The 24514-nt window shown below is 41.6% G+C and overlaps 1 protein-coding gene across 1 annotated transcript in view; it reads right to left on the bottom strand.

The window, feature by feature from the left end:
* Positions 1 to 3692: 3692 nt before the first annotated feature.
* The window catches only part of CDC5L (cell division cycle 5 like), a 36030-nt gene continuing 15208 nt past the window's right edge, over positions 3693 to 24514 (bottom strand). The window contains exons 11-16 of the mRNA XM_063317134.1: positions 24150 to 24314; positions 21550 to 21630; positions 20929 to 21174; positions 18832 to 19029; positions 4647 to 4859; positions 3693 to 4228 (exon numbers count right to left, since the gene is read on the bottom strand). Of these exons, the coding sequence (XP_063173204.1) occupies positions 4124 to 4228; positions 4647 to 4859; positions 18832 to 19029; positions 20929 to 21174; positions 21550 to 21630; positions 24150 to 24314 (1008 nt within the window). The 3' untranslated portion in view covers positions 3693 to 4123. The remainder of the gene's footprint in view (positions 4229 to 4646; positions 4860 to 18831; positions 19030 to 20928; positions 21175 to 21549; positions 21631 to 24149; positions 24315 to 24514) is intronic.

Raw genomic sequence — 24514 nt, 5'->3', positions numbered from 1 at the left:
TTGTACCTCTTTCACATTTCGGGGGGGTTGCCACGAGAGAATTGCCTGGACCTTAGAAGGATCCATGGATATGCCTTCTGTTGATATTTTATAGCTCAGGAAATGTAATTCAGTTAAATCGAAGGCACACTTCTCTAGCTTGGCGAACAGTTTGTTCTCTCTCAGTCTTTGTAAGACATTAAGTACATGGGTTACATGAGTTGTAGCATCCTCAGAGAATATTAATATGTCATCTAGATAAATGACCAGATACTTATCTAGTAAATCAGAGAAAATTTGATTCATAAATTGGGAAAATATGGCTTCTGCATTAGACAAGCCAAAGGGCAAAACAAGGTACTCAAATTTACCAAACCTGGTGTCATGAGTAAGGATGGCGAGCAGGGGGCTCCCATCCAGGCTGTAAAGCGCATGCGTAGTACTGAGGAATTAGGTAGCCATTCAAAGAGACACAGATCGGGCCCGCCTTAGCCTTTGGGGTTTATATGTCTGGGTTTTTCCCACGCTTCTTCAGTTTGTTAGGATTTTCTGTTATGTAGCAGTAATAAAACACTAGAGACCTATTCCTTGTCTCAGCGTGGTTCCTGGCTGTTAGGACACCTGGTATCGAAGGCAGTCAGATATTCATGCCCCTCTTTCATCCGGATCAGATTGTACGCATTCCTGAGGTCCAACCTAGTAAAAATGCGTGCTTTCTGTAAGAGATCCAGCGGATCAGATATTAGGAGGAGTGGGTAATTTTCCTTGACCATGACTTTATTGAGGAAACTGAAATCATGCAGCACTCTCATGGGTGCCTCCTGGTTTGCCGGTGCCAACGGGCCAGGCTTCTTTGGTACGAAGAAGGTAGGAGCAGACGCTGGGGAAGGAGATGGTCGGATGAAACCCTTTTGGAGATTAGAATCCAAGTAATCCTTTAAGGTGGCTAGTTCCTTGGGGGCCATGGGATATTGTTTCCTTGCTGGAATCTTGGTATCAACTCAATGGTGCAATCACAGTCCCTGGGGGGGGGGGGGGTGTAGTGCTGTGGCCTCTTGTTCTCTGAAAACATCTGTGAAATCTGCATACTTGGCTGGCAACTGGACCCCCCCACCCCCCCACTTCCAGGACTGCATTGGTTGCTGGAGAGAGGAAAGCGGCTTGAATCTTGTGGTGCTGGCATTCCTTAGCTGGGAAGGAGATTGCTCCCGTAGTCCAGTTCAACAATGGGTTGTGGATCTTCAGCCAAGGTGTGCCCAGGACTATAGGCACATTAAGTAATGCAGTAACATAAAATTGAATCCACTCAGTGTGGTCTCCGGTTGTTAGTTGCAAAGGTTCTGTGAAACTTCTAATCAGCACTGCCTTGAGGGGCTGGCCGTCAATGGTCTCCACTTCTATGGGATGTGGCAATTCTATGGTCGGGATGTTGAGGTCTTGTACAGTCTGTACATCAATAAAATTGGTGGAAGCTCCGGAATCCACGAGGGCCTCTAGCTTGACCTGGTGCTCTGGGTTTACGTGCATTATGACTGGTAAGTAGTAAAAGGATTGCCTGGAATCCTCGGAATGAGCCCTTCTTAATTGATGGTCTCCCTGCTGAATTCTGTGGAGGGAGATCGACGGAGTTTCCCTGGTTGGAAGTCAGGGTGGAGGTGGCTCTTGGTTCTGCTCCTTGCCCTGGGCTCTTACAGAATTTGCTTGGCTTCTCGCTGGACAAGCTCTCACCATGTGCCCCTGGACTCCGCAGTCGAAACAGAGGGCTCTCTCTCTCCTTCTCTGCCTCTCAGCCTCGGAAATAAGTCTCCTGCTCGCCCCAATCTGCATCAGCTTCTCTGGTCCTGAGTAAAGAGATGCTGCGGAGAGAGCTGGAAATCCTGGAAGTGCTCTGAGGCCCCCGTTTCTTCCCAGCTGCATCTGTCTGAGCTCTTCTAGCCTGGCGTCTACGACCACAGACAGTTGATATAACCCTTCTAGGGTAGCTGGTGTTCTCTGGCACACTAATTCATTTTTAATTTCTTCATCCAGCCCGTTTGAATTGGTCTTTCAAGGCACTCTCATTCCAATTCAGATCTCCTGCTCCCAGCTTGAAATCAGCAATGTAAATTCCCACCCTCTTGTTGCCTTGCTTGAGCTTCCAAATTTCCCGGCTGGCAGTGTCCTCTCTGATCGGGTCATCAAAGTGTGGTCGGAACCCTGCCAGAAAATTCTGTTAGTCGTTGAGAATTGGGTTGTTGTTCTCCACCATGGGAATAGCCCATTTGGCTGCTGGGCCCTTTAGCAGACTTAAAGTGAAGGTGACTCTGGTTCTGTCTGTGGGAAACTCTACCGGTCTGCTGTCGAAAAGCATTGTGCACTTTGTGAGAAAGGTTCTCAACTGCCCTGCTTCTCCTGCAAACTTCTCTGGTAGACTGCCCTGGGATCTCAAGACTACTGGCGGAGCTGCTGCTGCTGGCACCAGTTGTGGGTTAATCGGAGCTGGTTGTTGTAACTGCTGTAGCATGGCTGCTTGTAACGTGTTGATCTGGAGATCTACTTGGTGTTGTTGCAATGCTGCTGCCAGTTGTTGGATGGCTTGCCGAATTTCCTGGTTTTCCGAAGACATTTTCCCAAATGTCTCTTCCTTTTTTTTCGTTCCTCCCTCTTTCAATGGCAGTAAGAATTTGTTAGGATTTTCTGTCCTAACAGTCAGGAACCACACTGAGACAAGGCATAGGTCTCTAGTGTTTTATTACTGCTACATTAGACAGAAAATCCTAACAAACTGAAGAAGCGTGGGAAAAACTCCAACAGATAAACCCCAAAGGTGGGTCTGATCTGTCTCGCTTTGAATGGCTGCTTAATTCCTCAGTACTACACATGCATTTTCCCCCCTGGATAGGGGCCTCCTCCTGCTCACCATCAGTACTCATGACAGAGAGGGCAATCCAGAGGGAAGCTGGGCAATGAGAGGCCAGGAATGGAGGGGAGGCGGCCATGAGGGAACAGGGAGAAAAGGGCGAGGGGCTACAAGCCACCCAGGTTGGGGCTCTCCTTAAAGCCAGAATAATGGGCTAGGCAAGGGAAGTCCATCCCAAGGGGAAGGCCAACTCACACAGTGCTGAGGGGGTGTGCAGGTAGTTCTCTAGCTGCAGAGAAGCTGCCTCCTGGCAAGTAGACCTGCAGGGGCTCCAACTGGCTCCCACAGATAGTGATCACCAGCAGCAACAGCAGCCCCCAGATATCCCAGCTTCAGAATTTTCCTAGACAGAGGTCCCTGCGTGATGGCAGAACAGGGCATTTTTTGGCATGGGAAAGGCATTGTTTTGGAATTTGGAGGGTATTTGCTGTATTGTGATTTGGTTATTTCAGGGCTTTAAAACAACATCAAAAATAGGAAAGCAGGAACAGCCTTCATTTTTTTGATGCAGATTTAAATGCCTAAAAGAAGTTTATGTTTTTCCCAGAGAAAACTGTTTATCTACCAAGACCTTGTGAAAGTAAGCTTTAAGTCCCATATTTTAAGTCTGAGGTCATCTTTACCTGATTTCATATTCTGACAGAGTTGACCCTTATGTCATACACACCAAGTTTATGAACCTGTACTTTTTATTTTATGATCAACAGAATATCCAGAAAATGAAACATGAAATGCATAAACTTATTATGAATGCTCATAATAAATGCTGTTACTTAGTTTCTCCTGCAAACAAGTTTAGATACCATTCAAGGCATTAGACACAAATACACTTTAATACACAGCTTTACATTCCAGATTCACAGTAATCAGTGGCACACAGACTTTTAAATATATACTTTCCCTGGATCTTAACATTGGTGAAATACTAAAAAGACAGTAACTTCAGCAAAAAGATGGTGTGAAGAATTAAAAGCTGGGTGTTGAATGTTTACCCTGTATAGCACTTTTACAGCATGCAAATTATCCTTGTTAGATCAGGGTGTATGCATTTTAATTCTGCTTCTTCCTTCCAAAGGAAAAGGTGCACGACTGTGTGGTACAAAGCATCTACTTAAAACACAATATACATTTGCTAGCACTTTTGCTTGTGCTTGATTCTAAAGGGAGAGACATATCAAAATTTTATCAGCTGCATCTGAAAAATGTTACGAACAATGGTGTCATGGTATAAGCAAAATATGAGGCTTAATATTTTGACTGAAATGTTTCCTTGTCCAGCATGAATTCTGCAAATCTCTGCTGAAGTTCTTTTTCTCTTTCCTGTTGCCGTTGAACATCTTCTTTTAGGCACTGCAAGAGCAAATGGAATAGTCAGCTTAAAATGGCCTGGAAGGAACAGCAGGCTACCCTTAGTATGGCAGGGAAGGACTAGTCAAACTTTCCTGATGAGGTACACAGGCAAGTCTTTATTTTCCCCACGAAGGGACAACACAAATCTAGAGACAAAGAGTTTAGCACGAGTCTGTAGAAAGAGCTAACTTCTAACAAAGTTTATAAAATGCTCAAAAATTTAGGGAGAATAAAATGACATGCACTATATAGCAAAGGGAAATCTAAAAAACAAAAACAAAAAATCTAAATATAATGACTGTATCATATGCCAGCTTTGAAAAAGTGTTGTTATAAACACTGCATTACTTAGTTCATTTCTTTTACCACTGTCATTTTTTTCAGAGATGGCCTGTAGAATAACATTTCACAATTTTACCTCTAGTCTCCTTGGGATAGCTGCATCTTCATGCTTCTTTAATTCTTCAAATGTGCACAGTTCAAGATGAGCTTGTTCAATTTGGTCCCACAAGTCATTTAATTGCTTGATGAGTCCCATGGCTCGAGACTGATAACCACCAAGCAAGATCTTCAGCTTTTTTTCCATCTTGGCAGCTCTCTTAGCTTCAGTAGTCATGTGGCCTCGGTTAATCTGTTGACAAATGTATTTTATGAATGCGGCATGATTATTTAATGATTACATATCTGTAACACACACATACACACATCTGCTGAGCTGCAACAGAAGAGATTTATACCTTACATTTATTTTCTTCCCTAAGATGTGTATGTATAGATATGATACAGGAGAATCTTAAATGTTTAAGAATAGAAGCTATCTTTGTAAATAAACCCATCCACACTACTCAACAGTGCAAAAGCAGGATTCTGGACATTTTAAACAAGAGATAACAGAGCAGACAGGAAAGTTTAAGCTTAAAAAACACCCCAAGTGAGAACACACACAAGATACTGGATGGTAGCGTTAGTAAAGCTAAAGCTAAGTTACAAAGATAACAATAAATTTATGCTAATGGACTCAACAATATAGTTGCCTTTCTTCATAGCTGTTCTTGGGAGAATTTGGGGGCAAACAATTTTGGGACAAACAGTAGTTGAAGAATCTGACAGGATCCAGTTTTCTGTATGTGGCTTATGCCTACATTCCATTGGGACTGAACTTTGGACAGTCTTTGCATTATGCCAAATAAAGGTTCTGAAAACCATTTTCAGCGTTTTGGAATTTTAAAAGCATGAGCTTTCACAGACTGAAATAAATTTTAGTACTTGAGGATGTGGGCTATAATCTAAAAAAGACATTCCCTTAAAATAACTGGTTAATTCCACTCTTCACCATATCACAACACAAATGCTTACAGGAAATTCAGGTGGCAAGTACCTTGTTAAAAAGACATTTCTCAAACAACTGAAAATCCCTTTTGACAATTCCTGTTGCAACACTAACAAGCATATTCTAAAGAACACAGGAAGTTTTTTTTTTCCCTCCAGTATCCTCTCTAACCAACCAGTATCAGAATCCGGATTCATTCTCAATGCTGAACACTTAGTTGCAGGAAAGGAAAACAAGCAGAAGCACCCTTGATCATTCCTGATAAACCAGAATGATAAAGCTATGTGGTTAAGCGCTCCAAGTTAATTGTAGAGCAACTGCCATGTCCACTGAGCACTAAGCAGACCTGAAACCATAGTAATCTATGAATTACCATTTATCACATTTAAACACATGGAAGCCTCCAACCATTATTAAAATGCTGCACACATTCAAATTAGTTATCCAGGATGGATTTGTACAATGTACAGGCTGTACGCTGTATCATGACTGTTATCTCAGAACATATGAAATTTTAAAACAAACCAAAGAAGTCTTCAGAATATTTTGTTTAGAGGAGACAGTGAATTGTGATTGCGTCAAAAGACTATTTATTAGGATGGTTCATGTTTCATAAATGAGTTGCTTTGGAATATGCAAAAGCACAAATGCAGGAGCTCCTTAAGAGCCTAAGTATTTTTTTCAGGCTTTCACACAAGCCTAAAAACAGACATAGCTGCTTTAAGGACTCACATTAAAAATGTAGCTATTTCAATAAATTGATTCCTTAAAGAAGTCACATATTTTTCAGGATTATGTAGAAACCTAAAAAAAAAGATCTAATACAGGAAATCTTTGAATCCTATAAAACAGTCAAGGAACAGCCTCAGCCATTGAAATAATCCTTTATTACAAATTGCTGACTCCATATAATGCTAACTACAACAAATAATTTGAGGCCATAAACGCTCAGATACTAGGCTGAAATTCCAGTTATTTTTTCTGAGAAAACGTTGGTATCCCTTATTTGTAAGACAATATATTCCTACCGAGAAAAGGAAGAATCGTCTTTTTCCAAAATAAACAAATGAGCAGTAATACCCAAACCCATTTTCAATTACTTCCTATTATTCCTGAGACTTTTCCATTATTTAACCAGTGTCCTGGAAACCACAAAATATACAAAGAGAAAGATAGGGCAGGGAGAGAGAAAACAGAGAAAGCTGAAACTATGTAAACATAAGCCATGACAATTTTTCTGATGGGGCAATCCTATACTTCCAGTGCAGTGTGTAAACGCCATTGAACAAGCAAGTGCAGGACTGCTCTCTGGAACTTAAAGAACCATTTAAACACCAAAAAAAAAGGGGGGGGGACATTGTCCAATCTACAAATATATCCAAAATAAATATTTATAAATTTACATTACTTTTATTGATTGCTGCAATAAAAATACATTACTGTTGCAAAAGCCAGCATGCTGCATTCAAAAATCTATTTTAAATTGTAAACTGCTCTGTTGGTAGAAAGTTCAATGATAAAAAATCCAAAAAGAATTTGGAAAAGAGATGAAAATTCATACTGATAGTCACAAATAAATGGGCGGTGAAAGTAAAAATAAACAGAATGGAATGAATGGAATACAGCAGTTAACCAGTCAGGACTTCTGTTATCAGGTATTAAATTGCACTATATCTATTTAGAAGTTTAAATTTATATTGGGCACATGGCTCAGAGGAAGATTACTCTGGGGAATGGAACTGTACTCATTAAGACTTGAAATCTTTTTTTTATATACAACTATATTCTTTCATATATATGCCAGCAAATTTGGAAAACACAAGAATGGCCATCAGATTGGAAAAAATCAATTTATATCCCCATACCAAAAAAGGGAAACATTAAAGAATGTTCAAACTATCGAACAGTGGCACTCATTTCACATGCCAGTAAGGTAATGCTCAAGATCCTGCAAGGGAGACTTCAGCAATTCATGGAGCAAGAACTGCCAGATGTACTAGCTGGGTTTAGAAAAGGCAGAGGAACTAGGGACCAAATTGCCAATGTCTGCTGGATAATGGAAACAGCCAGGGAGTTTCAGAAAAACATCTATTTCTGTTTTATTGACTATTCTAAAGCCTTTGACTGTGTGGACCATAACAAATTGTGGCAAGTTCTTAGTGGTATTGGGATTGGTGGTATTGCCTCCTGAAGAATCTGTGTAACGACCAAGCAGCAACAGTAAGAACAGACCACAGAACAACGGACTGGTTTAAGATTGGGAATGGAGTACAGCAGGGCTGTATCCTCTCACCCTTACCTATTCAACTTGTACGCAGAACACATCATGTGACATGCTGGGCTTGAGGAATCCAAGGCTGGAGTTAAAATCACTGGAAGAAACGTTAACAATCTCAGATATGCAGATACCACATTGATGGCTGAAAGCGAAGAGGAACTGAGGAGCCTTATGATCAAGGTGAAAGAAGAAAGTGCAAAAGCTGGCTTGCAGCTAAACCTCAAAAAAACCAAGATTATGGCAAACAGCTTGATTGATAACTGGCAAATAGAGGGAGAAAATGTAGAAGCAGTGCAAGACTTGGTATTTCTAGGTGCGAAGATTACTGCAGGTGCTGACTGCAGTCAGGAAATCAGAAGACGTTTAATCCTTGGGAGAAGAGCAATGACAAATCTCGATAAAATAGTTTAGAGCAGAGACATCAGACTAACAACAAAGGTCCACATTGTTAAAGAAATGGTTTTCCCTGGAGTAATATATGGCTGTGAGAGCTGGACAATAAGGAAGGCTGAGAGAAGGAAGATCGATGCTTTTGAACTGTGGTGTTGGAGGAAAATTCTGAGAGTGCCTTGGACTGCCAGAAGATCAAACCAGTCCATCCTCCAGGAAATAAAGCCAGACTGCTCACTTGAGGGAATGATATTAAAGGCCAAACTGAAATACTTTGGCCACACAATGAGAAGACAGGACACCCTGGAGAAGATGCTGATGCTAGGGAGAGTGGAGGGCAAAAGGAAGAGGGGCCAACCAAGGGCAAGGTGGATGGATGATATTCTAGAGGTGACGGACTCGTCCCTGGGGGAGCTGGGGGTGTTGACGACCGACAGGAAGCTCTGGCGTGGGCTGGTCCATGAAGTCACGAAGAGCCGGAAGCGACTGAATGAATAAACAACAAGTAATTAAGATATCTAATTGAATTGTTTTTAAATTTTATTCTGAAAGAATATTTTGTTTATTCTTAAACTGCTATCTTTATTGCTTTCAGTGGGGTCTGCCTGAAGGATTGTTGTCCTCCTATCCAGACCGCCGGCGGAGCGGGGCTGGAGACGGCTCCGGGATTTATCTCCACCCCGCAGAGCCTGCCGGCCATCAGTATCCACACCCCGAAAAGGGAAAGCTACGGTAACCTGGGGCCCAACCACCCAAGGGACTGCTGGTCCCACTCCAAGGGGAGGTGGAGTGAGAGACTTTTCTGTTAAGTTTGATGGGGATCCAACAAAGTTATCTTTCTTTTTAACTAATGCTAAAAGTTGCATAAGGCAGTTTGGGGCATGCTTCCCTTCCGAAGAGGCTAAAATAACTGCCATTGCCACCAAATTGAAGGGTCAAGCGGCTGACTGGTATGTTCAATTAAGTGATGCTGACTCCCCTGCACTTGATTATTTTGATGATTTCATGTGGGCGTTAAAGCTGCATTTTGAAGATCTCCTGGCCAAGGCAAGAGCTAAGAAGGCGCTGAAGGATCTCACCCAGGGCCAATTGTCAGTAGCTGATTACGCCCTAGAGTTTAAAGCTCTGGCTGGGAAAATCACTGACTGGTCTGAGTCCACTCTGATAGAGCGTTTTAAAGAGGGATTCAACCAGGACGTCCTGCGTTGGGCGTTGTGCAGAGACGACCCTGAGTCATTGTATGACTGGATCTGTCTGGCAGGCAAGGCTGAGCACGCTCAGCATACCTTCATGCAAACTAGAAAATCTGAAAAACCACCCGCCACCATGAGGGGACCCCGAAGTGCTGCGACTGCTGACCGGCCAAGCTATAGAGCCTGGGATGAGAAGAGAGATTGGCGCTACGAGATATCTCCGATGTGGAAAGGAGGGCCATCAAGCAGCTGATTGCCGAAAAGCCAAGGCTGGAGATTGAGCGGAGAAGCCCTGGCCAAATTGCCCCCCCACCTTGCGGCGAATGACAGCAGCCAAAGGGACAGCCGACGCTGAGGAAGTAATCTACTTCTCGGGAGAGGCTGAAGACGACTCTAAGGAGCCGGCGGGAAATGCCAGCCACCTGCCATGAAGGGCACCAGCGGACAGGTGGAAGAGGATGGGTGCGAAGATGCTATGGTGAGTGCTGACTGTCCAACTTTATCAGTAAAAGTGAAATTGGGTTCATGCACAAAGACTACAGAGGTATGGGCTTTAGTTGACTCTGGGTGCTCCAGGTGTTTAATTCACCCTGATCTGGTTGCTGCTTTGGACCTGCCTAGTTTCCCCCTCCAGCAGCCTTTGATCTTCACATAGTTGGATGGTTCAACGGCGGGGGGGGGGGGGTGGCAACCCATTTCACTGGAACTGTGGCAATGCAAATGGGCAGCCACCATGAGGCTTTGAAATTCGTTATAGCACCTGTTGGCAATCCCTTGGAAATCCTGGGGATCCCATGGTTGACCTATTGAAGCCCCTATATAAATTGGGAGCACAGAACTGTGACTTTTACAGATGGATTCTACCAAGCTCCTACAGTGAAAATAGTTGCACGTGCAGGGGTTGGAAGGGCAGCGATCGCCATGCCACGCCCTGACTTGCCATTTTTAGAAGGCTTGCCTGCTCAATACCAAGAATTTGCTGACGTATCTGGGGAGATGGAAGCAGATCAGTTACCCCCCCCCCACCGGAAAACTGACTGTGCAATAGAGTTGGTCCCCAATGCTCAATTGTCCAAGCCTAAAATTTACCTGATGACCCCGAAGGAACTCGAGGCATTACGGGACTTCATTGACAAAAATCTGTCAAGGGGGTTTATTGGACCTAATTCCCCAGTTGGAGCCCCTGTGTTATTCTGGGAAAAGAAGGATGGCACGCTTCGACTCTGCACGGACTATCGTGGGTTAAATTCCGTCTGTATTGTCAACAAGTACCCTCTACCCCTCATGAAGGACATGTTAGCTCATTTGTCAAAGGGCAAGATTTTCTCAAAGCTCGATCTTCGCGAAGCATACTTCCGCATTCGCATAAAGGCTGAGGATGAGTGGAAAACTGCTTTTAATTGCCCACTAGGATCGTTTCAATACAAAGTCCTTCCTTTTGGGTTGGCAGGGGCGCCTGGGGTCTTCATGCAATTGATTAATGAAGTGTTACATGATTATTTGTTTAAAGGGGTTCTGGTCTATTTAGATGATGTTCTCATTTACACTGAAACCGAGGAGGAACACGAACGCCTCCTCAGACAGGTGTTATGCAAACTTAGAGATGCCAGACTCTATGCCAAACTTTCCAAATGTGAGTTTCACAAAACCGAGCTTGACTATCTGGGCTATCGAGTGTCTGATCGGGGTATAGAAATGGACCCTGCAAAAATTCAGGAGATTCTAAGTTGGGAACGCCCCCGCACCCAGAGGCAATTACAAAGTTTCCTAGGGTTCAGTAATTTCTATTGGCAATTTATCCAGGGGTTCGCTGAGATTGCTCTGCCCCTCACTGATTTACTCCGTACCAAGGGCTTGGGGGAGACACGCAAAGTAAAAAACCCTGGGGCAGAGCTGAATTGGATGCCTGAATGCCAGGCAGCATTTGAGAAACTAAAAACCCTTTTCACTGCTGAGCCTGTTCTACAGCACCCTGATCTTGAACACCCCTTTGTGGCCCAAGTTGATGCTTCTGACTCCTCTATTGGGGCTATTTTGTTACAAAGGGATTCAGAAAATTGCTTAAATCCCTGCGCTTATCTATCCAGGAAATTTTCTGAAACAGAACACTGTTGGCATGTTTGGGAAAAGGAGGTGTTTGCTGTAAAAGCAGCTTTAGAAACCTGGCGCCATCTCCTTGAAAGAGCTAAATGCCCTTTTGAGGTTTGGACCTATCACAAGAATTTGGAAGCCCTCCGCACCCCCTGGCGTCTCAGCCCTAAACAGATTAGCTGGGCTCAGTTTTTCAGTCGCTTTAACTTCCAGTTAAAATTTATTCCGGGAAAGAAAAACTTTCTGGCCGATGCTTTGTCATGTTACCTCAGGACCTTGACCAGGTGGCAGATGTGGTTGGAACTGAACCACAACTGGGCTTGGTTGGTGTCACTCAGAGCAAGTCCCGTGCGCAAGCAACCCCACCCCCAGCACAGTCTGGGAAGCGGAAAGTGCAAGTTCCTTGTCAGTTACAGAAGAACTTTCTCCAGGCACTGAAATCTGACACTTGGTTGCTAGCTAATAGAGACAATGTTTCTTTTGAAAACGGTCTGGCGTGGGTGGAACACCGCCTTTATGTGCCTGAAACTTTAAGAGCTGATGTTTTACAGCATTCTCATGATGATAAACTTGCTGGACACTTTGGTTTTGTCAAAACCTTGCATTTGGTTCACCGTCAATTTTGGTGGCCAACCTTAAGACATGATGTAAAAGACTATGTTGCTTCTTGTCCTGTTTGTGCCATGTCAAAATGAAAAGGGGGGAAGCCACAGGGGCTTCTACAGCCAGTGGCCAGTCCATCCCGCCCCTGGGACGAGATTTCTATGGATTTCATTGTGGACCTACCTCCCAGTCAGAAGAAAACAGTCATTTTGGTTGTAAAAGACTTTTTCACTAAACAAGCTCATTTCATTCCATGTGCATCCATCCCATCAGCCCCACAATTGGCGCACCTATTTCTCCACATCTACTGCCTCCACGGTAGCCCCTCCCATTTGATCTCTGACCGCAGCACGCAGTTTACTTCCCAGTTTTGGAAATCTTTTTTAAAATTGATTGGCACCAAACAAGCTCTGTTCACATCGTCCCATCCACAGACTGATGGTTCTACTGAGATTTTAAACTCCACTCTTGAACAGTTTCTCAGAGCATACATTAACTACCATCAGGACAATTGGGTGGAGTTATTACCTTTTGCTGAAGTTGCTTACAACAATACTGTGCATCAAAGTACCGGAGAAACCCCTTTTCGCTTGGTTTCTGGTCACGACTTTGTCCCCATCCCTGAACTGCCACGGCCCCCTTCCTAAGCATGTTCTACATCTGACTGGGCTGTTAAACTGTCCAATTCCTGACCAGTAATTCAACAAGCTTTAGCTGACGCCCAGGCTGCTTACAAGTCTCAAGCTGATAAGCATCGCTCTTTACAACACGACTTCAAAGTTGGGGATCAGGTGTATCTATCTACTAAATTTATCAAATCACCACAACCCTCTAAAAAACTTGCTCCCAAATTCATTGGTCCTTTCCCTATTGTTCATCTTGTCAATCCAGTTACTGTTAAATTGGAACTGCCTCACAATTTGAAACGCTTGCACCCTGTTTTTCATTGCAGCTTGCTTAAGCCTGTGCACCACTCACCGCGTTGGCACCCTCAACCTCCTCCTCCTGCTCCAATTATGATTGACAGCCAACAACACTTTGAAGTCAAAGACATTGTTGATTCTTGCAAGGTTTGAGGCACCCTGCAGTATCTGGTCCGATGGAAATACTTTCCTCATCCTGAATGGGTGTCTGCCCATGTTAACGCTCCTGCTTTAGGTAACCGTTTCCACCTCGCTTACCCTTTGAAGCCTGCTGCTTAATGTATTCTTTATTTTTTGGGGGGCAGCATGTCATGTTCACTGTTTCAATGTAGTATATACATCATAACATTTCACATGCCATGGCGCTGACGCGCGTTTCTGTTTGGGAGGGAGCTGCTGTGAGACCTTGTACCAAGCTCTGTCTGTGTAATCAGTGCGATGGAATGTGTTTGGGTTATGTTATCTGTTCAAGGCCTTTTCCCAAAGACCATCAGAGACTGTTAGGAGCACCTGGGATTGTGAACTTGAGAAGATTTTACAGGGGGAGGGATTTCATTTGCATCGAGGGTTTTTACTTTGAATTTGGCATGCTTTCATCATTCTCAGCTTTCTCTGTGATCCTGCATACTATTCTTTAATAAATCAGATATCTTTGCACTCCTGCTCATGAGTCTGATGGTGTTTTAGAATAGGCAACCATTACACAGAGGATTCGTGGAACTTTCCTTGTAGTAAATTTTACAGATTAATTGCAGTAAACCAATTGAACTCAGTACCCTTGAATGAAAGAAGTGTCTGCACACAGACCTGTTCTGCACTTCTCATTACTGTAATAACCCACCCTACGACAGCAAATTTCTGTAAAATTTCTTCCAGTTTCCCCCCAAAATTCTGGAACATTTCTTCCTGTCCTTATTCTTCTGCAAATGGATTAATACAAACACCTCTCCCCCACCCCAAAAACTGCAATTTTGGCACCCAGCACTGATTTCAATATTAAAATTCACAGTACACACTTTTGCACAACATCCCTATTTGTTATTCTCTTTTCTCTCTTCTCCAATAGCCAGCCTCTTTTACCCCACCCCTCACCTCTCCCTTTTCTTTCATCAATTGTAGCCTTGTTCTTTCTCTCCCACCACATATCACTTTCAACCCCTTTTAATGGCAAAAAAGGGGAAGACATAATAGTGTGTTTTCCTTCCAGTGAAGGGGAAGCAGAAGGCAGTATTTCTGTTACTATTGGCAGTAGACACAGAGAAAATGTCAAATACCTATTTACTGCCCATACCAAGGCTCTACAAGAGACGTGTGCAAGCCATGGGTTCTCACCCCCTATTTGTACATTCAGGACTTTTTCCCCCTTTGAAATATAATTGAAATACACTTATGGTGCCATATTATATAATTTGCACAATTGATTTTAAAATGGGCTGTACTTACAAAGGGTATTTACGAAGACTTGCTGCACCTTATTAAGCAAAATCCACATCGAGGCGTCCCCAAGTAACTTTAATTAGATATATAAAGTCATAATATTAATACCAATTTATAAAAATACCATTCATTAAAAATGCATGGAATGGAACATAGAATAGATTTAGAACACAAAGTGCTTCTGGAATTCCAGTGGCATGAGCTGTGTTTTTCAAATAAATAGAATGTAAAGCAAGCGTCTGAAATGGCCATTTGTGCAAACATGTTTTTTTGCTTTAAAATGATGGGAGAATGAATTTGGCAAACATTTCTCAATTCTAAACGAAGGGGAAGAAATGGCAAACTGAAGACGGCTCCACGAAAAGTGAAGCCGATGACTATGGCAGAATGAAGAGCCAGCAAGGAGACTGACTCTGATAATTCCTCTCTGGACAAGGAGAGGTCTTGAGATCGCCCATACGTGCTCCAGGCAGTTGCTCCTCACAAGGAGACAAGACAGTGGTCTCCAGCAGGTTTAGAGCTCTGGGAGACAAGGGAAAGTCATCTTTGCTCATACTGCGGTTGGCGCCTTTACAAAGGACACTGGGTTCGCATACTTCCTTTTCTAATCACTTTTGGAAATTGCTCGTTAATTGATTTTCGACTATTAGGAACCTTTAGATCAACAAGTTTTATAGCACTGGGTGAGTTTCCTCCAATCCTTAGTGAAAGAAGTTTTAAATAAAAGTTTAAGGATTTAGAAATTTTCTTTTGGAATTAACAGCAAAAGGGTTATTAGAACTTTGATTTTGGAAAGTTACAAATGTACTAAGGGTCCAGATGGATTTGAAATAAAGTTTTGGAATTAATTATAAGATATTTCCCCCTTCCTGTGGGAAAATGCTTTTGTTTTGAATTCTTTAAAAAAAAACATGATAGGATGGGATTTTGAAGGTTGGTCACTAGAGGCAACCAGAAGGAACTAAAAATTACTATTAAAGGAGAAGAACACTTAAACTTGACTTACTAACATAAAACAACATCTTCCCATGAAAGTATTGTTTTGCATAGCACACATCTGAAAGAGTGGCTTAGAAATTCCAGTCTTAAACCGGGGGGGGGGGAGGGGGGAGACTTGCTTAGCAGCATCAGAGATTTTCATCACTATTTCATGTAAAGAGTGATCTCCTCCGATGGGAGATGAGCGGGGACAAATTGGATAAATGAATGAATGAACTAACCAAAGAGCATATGCCAAAAGCATATGCCATCTCTCCATCCTTTGCAGCAGATGGGAGGGAAGGACAAACAGAAAATTGCCTTGTCCCTTCAAAGTCTGTCTATATATCAAAGAGTCCCCCTTTGGGGGAGATGGGCGGTGACAGAAATTTGAAATATAAATAAATATCAGCATGAAGCCCTGCACTGATATCCCACAAAATAGGCTTTAGCAGACTTCAGCAAAAAATAAAGTGAACATATTTTCTAACAATTTCATGAAAACGTGTTCATGTATCTCTGTGTATGGATATTTGGAGTTGGGTGACCAATAAATTTAAATAAATTTATTTAAATTTAAACAAACAAACAAATAATAATCCATACACATATGTACACACAGAGTACTCACTCTACATTCATGTATAATTTACTGAAATAGTACACTGAATAATTCAGTTTGTATATACTAATATTTACAGAATAGCTGAGGGGACATGTAGGGGAATCAAAGGAAGATTAAAGAATCATTCTCTAAATCCCAAACAAGACTAACAAAACAATGCACATGGCACCATGAAGGTAACAGCTTTAAAAAATCAAAATATTTCATTTGTAATATGTTTTTACACTGCCATCCAACATGTGTGTTTGTGTATTAAGAAATAAGACTTAGTGAACTTGGTGAAATTTTCTTCCAAGTAAACGTTAATAAAATGAGAGTCTTAATTTGTATGGTCACAAATCTGAGTGAATATTTAATACTCATATTTAAGGCACCACACCAGTTTAATTTGGTAAGAAAATTACTGTGCTGGCGTATTTAAGAAAGCAGTTCATCTTCCCTGTCGTATGACCACATAATGAAAGATGCTGTAGAGCAATAGTGCACTCTGCTGGACAATCATCAATATATGAATACTCTATATTACAAATCCTCTGAAAAATAAATGGAGACTATTCTCACGTTTACCTGGCATTTGTGTTAATTTCAGCTACGCTTTCTACATACAATACACTCCAATGCAATATTCATAAACAAACAATTTTGTATCTGTCACCCCTGTGAGGTGAAAGGTGAAAGGTCCCCTGTGCAAGCAGCAAGTCATGTCTGACCCTTTGGGGGGATGGCGCTTCCGTGACATTTTCTTGGCAGACTATAGAGCAGGGTGGTTTGCCATTGCCTTCCCCAGTCGTCGCCTTCCCCAGCAAGCTGGGTACTCATTTTACCAACCCCAGAAGGATGGGAGGCTGAGTCGACCTGAGCTGGCTACCCGAGAATCCAGCTTCCGCTGGGATCGAACTCGGGATGTGGGGAGAGTTTCGGGTGCAATGCTGTCGCCTGCCACTCTGCGCCACATGAGGCCCTTTCCTAAATTTTTAGATCTACGCATAGCCATTTAGATAAAACATTAATTTTATGCAAATGTAGTTGCATAAAACAAAATCACTAATAATAATATATACAATAGCACTACTACTTATTTGCAAACCTTCTGTAAGAATCCCTTTTCAGATTGCAAGACTTGAATACAGTTTTGGATGATCTTAACGGTGTACATTTAAAAAATTAATTCTCCAGGTCTAAAGCACAGAAGCTAGAGTAATTTATGCAAACCCTTAAGTATCATTATGTATAGTTAATCAATTGCCTTTGAAACTTGAGAGAAACATCCAGCATCATGACAGGCTAGCAAAAAACTTTGCTTCTGGTTTGTGGTTTAAACATAACTTAATTTCACTGATGATTTAACCCTAATCCAGAGGCTAATGCATTACCAGTCTCCTTCCCCAACTATATGGAATTCCGTTCAACAGTCATGTGCAGGCTTTAAGGTTATGGAACGCAAAGGAATCTGTTCAGTGCACAGGTAAGACTACGGCAGTTTGTCTTAATACTTGCAAAGTTAAATGGTACTGTTTCTAACTTTTTTTAAGTCTAGCAGCAAGTCTAGCAATACTATCTAATCCTACCCTTTTGAGTGCTGATGGCTGGAGGAAATCGATGCTAGGAGTTAGCTGACTTTCTATATGTATATATGATTTTTATTGAAGAAATTTTTAAAAGAATAAAAACAATACAAATTTTGAAAAGGAAAAGTAAGGAGTGCAAAGAAAGAACGAAAAAAGAAAAGAAAAAAGGAAAAGTTATAAAGAAGCAGCTTCAGGTCTTAACAGCAATTATAGATATATTTTACCTTCTTTCTCTACGGTTACAACATAATTTCCTTCTTTCCACAATCTACCCTTTCATCAAACCCCTAAATCACATGTTCATTTTTTTCTTGTTTTTTTCCAGCAAAAAGTCCATAAGGGGTTTCCAGTCACTAATAAATGTAGTTACTATCCTTTCTCTAATCAAGCAAGTCAATTTTGCCATCTCTGCTAATTCTGTCATCTTTACTAGCCATTCCTCCATTGCAGGTATTTCAGAGTCTTTCCATTTTTGCATATATAATAATTTTGTAGCAGTTATCATATAGAAAAACAATCGTCTATAACTCTTTTCTGATTGTCTATCCATTAGTCCCAACTTGAAGAGTTCTGGTTTCAACTGAATATTAATCTTTAACATTCTTTGTATCACGTATTTGAATCCAAAATTTTCTGGCTTTCTTACTAGTCCACCAGGCATGATAAAATGACCTGTCATGTTTTCCACATTTCCAACATAAAACTGAAGTACTTTTAGACATTCTAGATAATTTTTCTGGAGTCATGTACCAACAGTGAGTTAGCTGACTTATAATTAGCTGGATCCAAAACCATTTCATACTTTTGAGTGGCTCCAGCACAGGTGTATTAGTTAAGCTAACCCTGGTGCTGGCATTCAGAAATGTCTTCCTATGAGCAGGAAGGACAGTGATAAATTGTCATTCCACTGGAGAAAATTTATAAACACACCTTATCCATCTTTTCTCCTGGCTAATGTGTAAGTGGAAAGGCTTTGGGTAAAACAGTAATCCATTTTGTTGCTTGTCAGTATGTATTTTTAATTCTCTATCATCTCTCTCTCTCTCCTGGGGACCTCCATGTTTTTTTTTTCTTGATAAAAGTACAGAAATGGTTTACCACTGCCTGCAGGATCCAAGATCTAAACAATAATTTTTTTAAGTAACGAAAGCTGCCACAGAATCAGGACCAAAAAAGATTATACTAACCTCTAGTCTCTTCTCAAGTGACTCAATCCTGTCTTTTTTACTGGCCAAATTAGCTCGCGTGTAGCGATTCTGTCCAGGGAGGAACAGTACCTGGCTGTAACATTCTTCCCACACCTGATTATAAGCTTCACTTGAAAGCTCTCCATGTCCCATCCCTTGCTTCACAACTTCCATCTCTTGTGCCAGAAGGTCTTCAGACTGTTTGGAATAAAGGAGTGGCATTAATTTTTTTCCTGGAATTCAACTATCACTTTGAACCAGTCACTCTCAGCCTAACTTCCTTCACAGGGTGGTTGTTGTGGGGAAAACTAGGAGAGTGCGCCATGTACATCACCTCCTGAAAGAAAAGGTGGGATATAAATCTAACAAGTATATGCATACAAAAAAAGTTTACAGGGACATTTTTCCTATATGAAGAACACACTTTGTTCTTTGGACCAATACATGGCCAATAAATAAAAAATAACATTCAGGTTCTCCTTTTGAGTTTTGCTGTCCTTAACATTTTGGAATCAATTTTCAGTGGCAACCGATCATATCCTGAGTATATCTGTTACCACTGAAAATTGATTCTATACAGTTCTACACATTTTGGCATCAGAGATCTACATGAGCAAGTTGAGAATAAGCCTTTTGTCAAGGTGTCGGGATCTACATGGATCTACAAGAAAGAACAATGAGAAGTAGCCCCCTTATATCCATATTATAGGACTACAAAGCCATGCAACTGATTGCTGGATCTATTAGGCCCAGCTAGGGAACTAATTAACATAACTTAGATAAAAAATTTAAAAGGATAAATGTTTTAGGGAAAGATTTCATCTATCTGAAATAACCAGAATATTTGATCTGAGAAACTGAAACATAAGCTTTAATTTCCTTGCTTTATCCATCATTTTCCCCCTCAAAACCAGGCACTCAATGTCAGTACCAAATAAAAATCTAAAAGCCCTAAAGTGCTTATTCTGAATTTCTAAACCTGCAAGGTAATGAAATTGGAAGGTGAAATACAAAATGTTTGGGACCCACAAGTAAGTTGGCCTGATTTATGATGAGACATGACAAATATGTTGCGCTAATGTTAAAACTGTTAGAAAGTCATTCAAAACAGATGTTAAGGGATCCAAATTATCAGGCAGCAACTTCTTAATATAAACTGGGTATACCATACAATGAATCTTCAGTACAAGTTCTAAACATTCTCAGAAAAATGTTTTACACCAGAAACAGGGAACAGGATTGGCTTAAATTTCCAGAACTGTCCTCCAGTCCCTTACTGCAGTACATGTCCCAGGGAGAATGAGAAGGAGCAGCTGTAAAGCAGGGAAAGTGAGGAGGGCAGCTGGGAAGCATGGCAGGTGTAGTTCCTGCCAATTCTGGCTACTTCATACTGTTCCCCTTTGGATAAGGCGCAGGAGAGATGAAGAGCTGGGAGCTCCAGCTGGGCCATGTGTATGCATTATTTTTACCAACTGATACTACCTCAACTCCTCATATTTCAAAGGTAAAACGCAGACCCATATAATCCTTCTTTGACTATCCTGTTCCCCCTTTCAGAAAGTGTGGGGCAGCTGAAATAAAAACTACGCTGGGAGGAAGAGAAGGCCTAGGGAAGGCGGAAGGTTTCTGAGGAGACAAACTTCTGCTCATGGCCCTTGGATCAGATGTTTGGATGGATCAGGTCTACAAACTAGAGGTTATCCATCCCAGATTTTCAGCAACTGGCAGTCACAGAAGTGCATGACTGCACTAGAAAACAGGGTATCAGGAGAACCTTCAAGCAGAGTCACTTGTCTAACATCACAGCACACCATGGCAGCCCACTAATCAACTGCTTGGTTGCGGCAGGGAATTAATAAACTGTCTTCTTTTACAGCACAGTTGGGGAGGCCACACTTGTAAACACGTATATGCCTATTCAGCCCTAAACTCACCATTTGTACCACGTTTAATACCTTAAAATTGCCCACCCTTGCTTTATAGATTTTCTCAGCTTGCAAGAATAAGGCTTTAAGGTATTTTTCTTGTGAAATATAGTGCAGTATTATAGGCAGGCAAAATGGGGACCAAGAATGAAACCAATAAATATCATGTGACCTTCTTGAGGTCTTCTTTTGAAAACTTTTCGTAAGGATTGTGTTCAAGGTATGCTATATGTTCTGTGCTGCTGGTTCCCAGCCCTGGAACTTTCATCTTCTTGCTGCCGGGGACTTCCCCATAAGGGTGATGCACGAGATCAAAGTGAAGCATAGTGATCATCTCTTTCTTAATCAGTTCTTCACTCTTCTGTAAATCGGTCAGAGGCGGCTCTACATTTAAAGGTCTCAGAATTGTTTCATTTACCTAAACAAGCCAACAAAAAATCATACACATAGTCACTTAGGAGCAGCCTCTTATAAACTAAATCCTACTTTTATTAGATTCATGCATTTCGCAACTGGAGCACAGATGTACACATTTTAAGCTTACAAAGGAAAATCAGAAATATTGTACTGTTTTTACATCTTTTAATTAATCTAAAGTACATCAATAGGTTTTCTGAAAGGGCTGCTTTAAAAAAGGAAGCAAAGGATGAGGAATGATTCATACCAGCAGCAAATCCTAATGGGCCCTTTTTTCCACCTCCGACTACTACCTGACTAGTACAACTTACCAAGATCTATTCTTTTACCTTCTTATGGAGAAAGGCACCTATCTATTAGAATTAGGAAAACTTACTTCAGAAGGTCTTGGTAGGTCTTTCTGAACAGCTTTGTGCATTCGCTTTAATGCCTTTATACGCTCCATTTCTCGAATGGTCTGGAAAGAGATTTCAGCAATCAGGGTGAGTTTTTGCAAGGCTTCTCAGCAACACAGAGCGCAGTGAAAAGGCAACAAAATCTGTTACAAAAAAAAGTGTCCTAAATCAAAGAACAGAGAGATGTAGTGCCACGATGGATGAAAAAAAAAGAACCCCGTTCCATAATACAAAACGATTCTTCCATAAACCAGAACAATTTGTCCCAAACAGAGACTCAATTAACTGTTAGAATATGCATTACCAAAATAAAAGCTGATATAGGAAATCTTCATTGCCAAATCCAAATCCAAATCCAAATCCAGCAACTGTCAGGCCCAAGCAGGAGAACCAACCCCACTGCTGGCTGTGTTTATACAGTACACTCAGTATCAATCTCTTGGTATCGTCCCAGTTCCCAAAGTGATTCTCAGTCTCTCGAGTGATGTTTACTGAGGCAAGGGGCAAGGGGAGGGGGGGAGAGAGGTATGGTACAACAATTCAGTAACTGAACTGTTTCCCATTCTAAAACGGATATACAGGTAGTCCTCAATTTAGGACAACTGGGGCGCGAACTTCCATTGCTAAGCCAGGCGGTTGTTAAGTGAGTCATGCCCAATTTTATGGCCTTTTGCCATGCTTGTTAAATGAATCATAGCAGTCATTAAGCAAATCCTGCTTCCCCCATTGACTTTGCTTGTTGGAAGCTGGCTGGGAAGGTTGCAAATAGCAATCACGTGATCCCTGGAATGTTGCAACCATCGTAAGTGCAAGCGTAAGTGCCTAAGTGCACTTTGATCATGTGACCGCAGGGACACAGTGATGGTCGTTAAGTGCAAGGACTGTCTGCAAGTAGCTTTTCCCTGTGCTGTTGTAATTTTGAATGGTTGCTAAACAAATGGTCGTAAGTCCAGGACTACCTGTATCTCCAAGTACAGTCACATGGAGCTTCATTTTCTTTTAAACCAAGATGGAATGTGAGGGTAGCCTTGGAAGAGAGGGGAGGGGGTAGATGCCGCCTAGGGAATGATCAGATAAAAGAGAAAGGAGTCCACAACAGAGTAACAGTCAGAGGAAGAAACTTAGAAGGGCTCGCCACAATTACTCAGGCAATAAATAGGGAGGGCGGGAGATTTGTACTTTCAGACTTGCAAGATTCTGTTAATGTAAAAAAAGGTAAAGGTTTCCCTCGACGTAAAGTCCAGTCGTGTCCGACTCTAGGGGGCGGTGCTCATCTCCGTTTCAAAGCCTTGGAGCCAGCGTTGTCATAGACACTTCCGGGTCATGTGGCCAGCATGACTCACGGAACGCCGTTACCTTCCCGCCGAAGCGGTACCAATTAATCTACTCACATTTGCATGTTTTCGAACTGCTTGGTGTGCAGAAGCTGGGACGAGCAACGGGAGCTCACCCCGCCGCGCGGTTTCGAACCGCCGACCTTCCGATCGACAGCTCAGCGGTTTAACCCGCAGCGCCACCGCGTCCCTGTTAATGTAGCCTTACAATAAAGTAGAATTAGCTCATCTGGTCATGTTTCCTGTCTGGTTTACCTGGGAGGGCTGACTTTCTGTGAACTGGCAATCTAGCAGGTTTTTTCACTGATAATGAAGGAACATACAAGTTTACATAACTGCCTCCTAAATGTTTATTGGTTTAGGAAGTGATCATTATACTTAGTCACAGTTACTTACCCATGATTTACTCAACAGTTTCCTGGGATTGCAAAATACAGTGAGTCAAAATCTAATAACAATGGTTGAATTCATGCAATGTGCAGTTAAAATGTAGGTGGCTTCTTGTAGCTGAATGTAAGAGCTTTCAAATACAGCCACAGAGATGTCTAAATATAGGCCAAGAATCTTAATTTAAAGATTATCCTTAACCACAGGATCATGATGACTCTAATGATCCATTTATATCTAATGACTGGAGAATAACCTGCATGACCTTCTAACAGGCCAGTCAGACAATCAGGAGTCTGCTGGATCTTGCCTGTCGAATGTTTTCTGCAAGGATCCTTGTCTGAAGCCCATTCTTATATCTCCATGCATCAGGCAAAGATCAACTGCATTCTGCAACTCTGTTTCTCTCATGTTTTTAATTGCATTAGTTGTTCTTTATGTGCAGTTTAGCATTTTAGCAGACTTTGCACTTACTAATTGTATTGTTAGTTCTGTGAAGAGTATTAATTAATTAATTTATTTACTTACTTACTTACTATCCCGCCTTTATCATTTTTATAAGTAACTTGAGGCAGCAAAGATACCTAATACTCCTTCCTCCTCCTATTTTCCCCACAACCACCACCCTGTGAGGTAAGTTGGGCTGAGAGGGACTGGCCCAAGGTTATCGAGCTGGCTTTCAAGCCTAAGGCAGGACTAGAAATTTCAGTCTTCTGGTTTCTAGCCCGTTGCCTTAAAGCAAGATGTATGATCTAAATAATCATAGTACATGGCAAGATACACGAAGCATCTTTTTGTTCTGTGACGACAAATTCACTGCTGCCAATTCCTCTTTTACACATTCAAAAATTCATTCTTACCTGTTTGCGAGCATCTGCATCAGCTGCATCTTCTATATATGTATCATCTGCATTATGATCCTCAAGCTCCTTCTCTGCATTTTCTGGTAGAACAATTTCAAAGTCGTTTTTTGGAGCAGGAAGACCCAAAAGTCCCAGACGCAAATTTTCACGGGATTCTCTTTCCTACAGAATGTTAAAGGAATTTAATATAGCAACACAAGAAAAATACTTATTTTCCTAAAAATCAAATATGCTGCCTTTTCAACCTTTTTACCCTGGAGGAATCCTTGAAATAATTTTCAGGTCTCAGGGAACCTCTGCATAAAAATCACCAAAAAATATGAAAGCCTCACAATACAATTCTAACTTATACAAACTACATT

The sequence above is a fragment of the Candoia aspera genome, chromosome 1 (genome assembly GCF_035149785.1).
Source record: "Candoia aspera isolate rCanAsp1 chromosome 1, rCanAsp1.hap2, whole genome shotgun sequence".
In the NCBI taxonomy this organism is placed as follows: domain Eukaryota; kingdom Metazoa; phylum Chordata; class Lepidosauria; order Squamata; family Boidae; genus Candoia; species Candoia aspera.
Note: the sequence above shows the minus strand (reverse complement) of the source record. Positions and strands in the feature narration are given on the sequence as shown.